Raw genomic sequence first — 6,635 nt, forward strand, 5'->3', positions numbered from 1 at the left:
GGTACGAAATCCAGGCCCTTGAGCATCTCACTGTAATCCTTTTGCCGCATCTGTGCTGTTGCGAATGTGATTGGTGAAAGAGAAAAGAGTGTACTGTAGGGTTGATTTTTACATCAATCTGCTAATATTTAATTAAGTCTAATAAAGGTGTTTTTCTGATAGTTTTGGCTACAGTATACCAAAAATGTAAATTACCTAAGGGAATGTATTAGTGATGAGGTTTAATCGTGTTGCTTTTTTGTAATGGGTTGAAGTTTCTACATAGATTGATGTAATTTACATTGGTGTAGCAAAGAGATTATGTTATCACTAGGCTTCTGTAGCATGTATGGTCCTAGTGCTGGACTGTATTTTAATGGTTAGAAGTGTCTTCCAAGGATGAAAAATTTGGAGTGATAAATTGAGAAGCATCTTAAGGCTGCGAGCTTTTGCTTGTTTCTCAGCCTGCATTGTGTATCTCTTTACATATAGTGACTGTAAGTTCATCCTTAGAATAAAATCACTATTCCCTTATAGGAAATTTCTGAAATCCATTCCTGCATGTATATAGTGCTCCTGTTACAGACCTTTATGTCTTCTCAACTGTACAAAATTTTTCCTTCCCTCTCCCAGCTCATCTCATGAAAATGCAGGGAGTTATCTCACCAGATGCTGACAAACAAATTTAATGAAGCTCTGAAGGCAACATCACTGGAGAAGCCGGAAGTCTTTCTGTGAGAAGTGGCAATGCTGTTCCAAATCAAGGAGAACAGCAAGAGGAGAACCAGTGATGCCTGTCCACCTGCTTGGCTCTCTCAGTTACTGGAATTGCTTTCCTTAACCTACATGAGCTGGAACAGCCCTTGGGCTGAGTAACTGGTGGTAGATGATGGCCTGGTCCATCTGTGCCCTCCTTTTTAAAGGAATCTGTGGTTTTGTTTTTTTTTTCTCTTAGGTTTTGGCATTAAGGATAAATGTTCCTTTCCTCCTCATTTCACCAGCCTGTGGTGTAGTAGAAGGTTTGTTTGCATTGTGCTCCTTTCTTAAACTTCTTCCCCTATTGATGTTTAGTCATAGGAAAACATTCCTATAATAACTGGGGAAAAGGGAGACTGCTGTGTCATTCCCTAGCTTGCTCCTGATGCTGGAGCTGTGCCACTCTGCTCCTAGGAAGGCAGCAACAAGGGAATACTTAACGTTGAAGTTAGCAGCTGTTGGAGAAGAGGAGGCACGTCCTTCCTCTCCTGTTTGTAGCATAAGGAATAGTCTCTGCAGCTGTGGAGCTTCTGTGGGCCAGCAGCCGTCAAGGCAAATTTTCTGCTGGCTTGGGACCTAATTGTCTGTAAATGTTCATTTCTCACTCCTAGAACTTGAAACCAATCAGAGAGAATTAAACCAAATTTAATAAAATACTACTAATAAAAAGGAAAATCCCTCCCAGATTGAGTCCTTCTTTGACAAATAACTGCCAGCTGCAAATTTTTACAGCCCACTTGTCAGCTACTGAATAAACAGAGTTTATATTAGCAATACTGACAAACTCTTCTGTATATGGGAGATGAGCTAGCAGGTGCTGCCATAATCAAGGTGTCAGAGTCCATGAACAGTTTGTATTCAGCAGAAGAAAGGCTGTATGTAAATGATTACCTATAAATATAAGGAATGATAGTGGGAAGGTGAAAAATGTGTCTTGTCTCTGTTCTCATGTGTTTTCCCTAGCAGGTGCATTCATGTAACCCTTTCAGTGTCTGTCTGCAGGCAATAAAGCCATACTCACAGTGCTCATCATATATGTTTCCTTTCTCTTTAAAGGTAATTTGACATTGCAGCATTTTACTGATATTAAGCAGCAGCCCTTAGGAATAAAAACCATCTGTATATTTAAGTGTATTAGGGACATGAAGCAGTAAAAAGTTTTCTTTCATTATCCTGGTCACCATTTAAGTTCCTTATCACCTGAAAAACCAAGAAGAGTTTAAAGTATTTGAAAGATTGTTATGCTGTTCCCATTAATTGTAACTGACTGCATTATTGACTCATTTATACGACAGCACTGACAAGTTGGAAGAGAAATAGCTGCAGAAACTGATATCTCCAGGAGAATGCGGCAGCATTTTTTCCTTTAGTGCTTGAATGTCACATGAAGTAGCATTTTATTCAAGATGTATTCTTTTCCATCTTTCACAGGCTAACCCTGCATAGAGCTAAATATCAGTGCAGTCAGAACTGAGGGAAGCGAATAAGAAGGTCAGGATTTCACATTGCTGAGCTCGGAAACATTGAGGATGTTAGGTTGTTTCCCCGCCTGTGTCCTTCCTGAGCTGCAGTTGTGTGAGTTAGCATTTTGCTCCTGGTCCCTTAACAGCCAGTTATCGCTATTAGTTAGTGAAGAGCTTGATGCAAAAATTTGAGCAGGTAGAAGCAGTGCTGGGCCAACAGCTTTTTAGTGCCTCATTCATTGATTCTTTTTAATACATTTTTTGTGTGAGAACATAGTGATGTACAACCCAACAATTAGGACACCTTGGTAATGTAATTATCCTCACACCACTCTCCCTCTTAAGACTCCATTTTTATATCTGTACAATCATTAAATTCCAGTGAGATACCTAGATCTCTGGAAATCTCATTTTTAGTGCTATATCACTGCTGCAATACCGTCCCTCTCCTTTCTATGTTTTTAGCCTTTTCCCAGCAACACAAGACTTCAAAGCCAGCAGTCTTGTAAGACATCTTTGCTGCACTATGTGATAACTAATTGAATATTCTTGTCAGTATCTTCCTTTGATATTGCTTTAATTGATATTGCTATGATGTTAGAATGAGTATTTATTTTCCCAGTAAATTAATAAGTGTTTTGTTGTAGAATCAACACTACTTCAGGTTTTTCAGGGGTGAGGGGGTGGGGTGTGGGCTGGTTGATTTTGTTGGGCTGGTTTTTTTATTTTTTAGACTTGTGTTCCCTTTTTCTAGGACTTCAGAAATGCAGAAATTGCATCCAGACACGTAAGCCTTTTTGGCATTGGGCTCTGGGGAAGCAAACTGGGAAGGGAATGTTGTGGCAGGGATATGGAGAAGATGCATCTTGCAAACTGATCTTAAGGAAGTTGTCTCACCTAAAAGTGAATTCATGCATTATCTGTGAGAAGGATTTCATTTGAAAGTACGATGCTGTGGTTATTTGAAAAATAATGTTCACTGAATTTGTAAAATAACTGTGTGAAAATGACAGATTACGAAGCATCTTTTAGAATGCTGGTTCTTTTCTAAGTGAGACTATTTTTAAGCATATGGGTATTTGTATAATAAAGACAGTGGAATTTCTTTAATCCATATGAGCTCAGGAATGTATTTCAAATTCTTAACTGAGATTAAGTTGAAAGTCTGCTACCTTTCTAAAAGATAGGATTTTGTTTGCCAGCTTCTCTTTTGTAGTTTTACTTTCTAAATTATGCAGTTTAATTTATTTACAAACCTCTCTTTTGTTGCTGCCTGGATTAACTGCACAACATGATTCAAATAGATTAATACATTTTGTCATCTTTAATAAAAACGTTTCCTGATACGCTTGTCCTACCTGCTTGTTTCCTTTTCTCAGTAGCAGATGAGTGATAGTCATGAGGTAGTGTTTTAGTATTTTCAGTGAGTAAAAAAGTAAAGCTTTATTGAGTCAGAGTTTTAAGTTTGAAAATTATCTGACTTAAATCTTATCACTGTCATTTCTCCCAGTCTACTTTGACTGATTTACTTCCTACATTTCTGTTTGAAAAAACACACTCAGTATTTTTTGGCTTTAAAAATAATATTTATCTCTGATCTGCTAGCTTTATCGTCATTGTCTAAGCAGCATTAAAACTTTTGTATACAACCTCATTACTAACAGGCACAAACTAGAGGCTTTAGGGAATTTTTGCTGGGGAGTGATGGTAAACTGGAATATTTCTTTTAAGTCTGCTTTCATATGTAAACAGTGTGACTCAGCTATAGCCATGTGGACAATTTAAAATAGTTAAGAAGTTTATACATGTTTGAGAATAAAAATTGAAAATACAAGTAGAATAACATAATGGATCTAAAGTTTAAAACAGAAATGTCTGTACTTTCCCTTATTTTTAGGGGAAGTCCGTGTTCCAGGTCTTGCAACACAACACCCGATGCTGTTGAAAGCACAGAGATCTTTTTACTTTTCAGGTTTGCCACTAAATACAGGATAGCACCTAAAGAGAGGGAGTTTCTTACTCATATTAACTTTTTACCCTTTGGTATCTAACTTAGGATCCCTTAAGACCCCTTTGCAGCACTCCGAATCTTTACGGACTATCAACCATATCCGATAGTACTCTTACTTACATGCATTCGACTCCCAAACTGCATAAAAGGGAATGTTTTATCCTCAAGAAAATACATCACAATGTTGAGTTGATGCTGTTTTTATTGATGGGCTTACAGAAAGGAGGCTCTACAGAGTGGTAGGCATTTCTTAGAGGAGCAAGCGAATGGAAACGCGAATCCTTTAGCCATATATCTTTGTGGCCAGTGGCACAGCCTAAGGTACTTCGTGCTGCCCAGGCTGTAGCTGGCTTGTTGGTCTTCCATTAAGCCTGGTTCTATGTTCGTTTGCTGGGCCCTCTCTTCTTCTTGTCTGTAACCTCAGACAGTTTCTCTTCCCACAAGTTCTTGTTGCATATCCCAATCACACAGCAAGCCAGACGTTTTCCAGCATTTCCATTTTCCAAACTGGCCTTATTGTTGCCCTTGCCCATGTCATCTTCCTGCTCGTGGATCACAACAGACCTGCCCATGATGGAATGTGGGCCAGACATAGTGGCAAAGAGATTTGTTTTGTATTTTCTGATTTTGCCTTCTTTAGGAAAAAAGTTGCCGAAATCCCCTGGGTGACGGGGGTGATTCACGCGAAATGGGTTATAGTGTCCTCCTGTAGCATCGCAGCCGTTGCTGAGATCCCCGAGCTCGTGGATGTGTATAGCTCTACCAGATTGATTACTATCCAACGGAAACCCATCCAAGTGAAAAATGGCTTCTAATCTTCCGTATGAGTAACACTGTCTGAATAAGACCTGTCCAGTCACTTGTGGCTTGTCAGCATCTATTTTGGAGCTGGGCTTCATTTCACAAGTGGCGTAAATCATCCCATCGGTCTCGTTACCAGGCATTACCGGATAGAGCAAATTCTGCCAGAGGTCGTTCACTTTTTTCTGTATGTCATGAAATGACTCTTGGCTTGGATGAGTTTCTTTGTCTGTCATGACACCAGAGGCTGACAGGGCAAGCCCAGTGACCAAAGAAAGAAGCAGAAGCATCTTGGCAATTCAGAGGCTGCAAAAGGTACAAGAAGTTACAAAGAATTAAGGGCGTTTTGCAGCAGGATGGCTGGAGAAAAGGGCATGCAGCCTGTGGCGGGGCTGAGCAAAACAGCCAGAGCGTGGTCCCGCTGGGCTGCTGCTCTCTAAATCTGTCTAATGTGGTGAACTGAAAGTAAATCAGAACGCAGACAGATATTTAAATGCATACAGCTGAGGTCAATGACTAAAACATACTCTAGTAATTTTATATTTTACGCTAGATCTTGATCTTAAAAACTGCCTCTTTTTCCTGCTGGAAGCAAGAAAGCCAAAGCATTGTTTCATCTGGGTTTGAGTTTGTATTGAGACTTTTCTCCTAATACAAATTCCAGCAAGACAGTTTGCCAGGAGGCTTTTTTTTTTGGTCCATCTACTTAACCAGTAGTTAGGCATTACAACGAAAAGTAAAAACCCAGCAAATTGATTACCTTGCAGAGTTGCAGCAGAACCCCTCGGTAGTAGCTCTTTGCCTCTGCTCCCCTAAACTGAGATGTGATCAGACAGAAAGCCAGAGCTGTTTGAAGTTGATGCTTATGGGAACTGCGTGTTTGTGTAAAAGTTAGGTAATGCTGGCTCAGGGGAGGCGTCACTGGGAGAACCGTGGGAGGAGAGGGAGGGGGGGAAGGAAGGAGGGAGGAGAGGGGGAAAAAGTTTTAGATATTTTTATTTTGGGCAGAGCAAGCACTTTGTCCTTTCTGGGTTAGTTTGTTAGTCTGGCTCTCAGTCCTCACTGACATTCCAAAAAAAAGGAAAAAAAGTTATCAAGCTTTTAAATTAATCTTCCTTTTGATGACTTCATGTGCTTATCTAAAACAAGTGACCTTCAACATGCAGTGAGGGGAGAGGAAGGAGCTTTATTAAGGCACAGTTGGGTAGTTCGCTCACTTATGTGCCGGTTGTCATGGAGCTGGTTTGCATTTTTATTTATTAGCCAAAATTGAAAGTTGTGCTTGAGCAACATAAACTGTTCCTCACTGATGTGTACCAAAGTTTCTGTGGTTTTAAAACCCGAAGGGCACAATTCAAACTGTCAGATGTTGAGGTACATTTCAGCGACTCTTCTCTGTGAAGTTGTGGGGCTGCTGTCTGCTACTTTACTTACCAACTTATCTGCTCCACTGAAGGAATTTTTTCTTCTTTTTTTTGAGACAGCAGCGATTTCTTTCCAAAGCAGGAAGTAAGCAGTACTGAGGCAGTGCAATATCAGACTGAGGCACAGAGAAATTGTTTCCCAGAAGCTGGCTGGAGCACGGCGAGTTCACTTGTGTTTCATCATCCCATGAACTGAGAACC

The 6,635-nt window shown here is 40.1% G+C and overlaps 1 protein-coding gene across 2 annotated transcripts; it reads right to left on the bottom strand.

The window, feature by feature from the left end:
- Positions 1–4,393: 4,393 nt before the first annotated feature.
- SOD3 (superoxide dismutase 3) lies at positions 4,394–5,913 on the bottom strand. 2 transcript variants are annotated; one of them, XM_010162075.1, is made up of 2 exons: positions 5,771–5,913; positions 4,394–5,316 (listed from the first exon to the last, which is right to left on the bottom strand). In XM_010162075.1, the coding sequence occupies exon 2, from the start codon at positions 5,298–5,300 to the stop codon at positions 4,587–4,589; it is 714 nt and encodes a 237-aa protein (XP_010160377.1). In that variant the 5' UTR covers positions 5,301–5,316; positions 5,771–5,913; the 3' UTR covers positions 4,394–4,586. The 2 variants fall into 2 exon arrangements, with proteins under 2 accessions (XP_010160377.1, XP_010160376.1); XM_010162074.1 differs by having other exon boundaries at positions 4,587–5,318; positions 5,780–5,821.
- Positions 5,914–6,635: the final 722 nt, after the last annotated feature.

Source organism: Antrostomus carolinensis, unplaced genomic scaffold (assembly GCF_000700745.2).
Source record: "Antrostomus carolinensis isolate BGI_N321 unplaced genomic scaffold, ASM70074v2 scaffold2502, whole genome shotgun sequence".
Taxonomy (NCBI): Eukaryota; Metazoa; Chordata; class Aves; order Caprimulgiformes; family Caprimulgidae; genus Antrostomus; species Antrostomus carolinensis.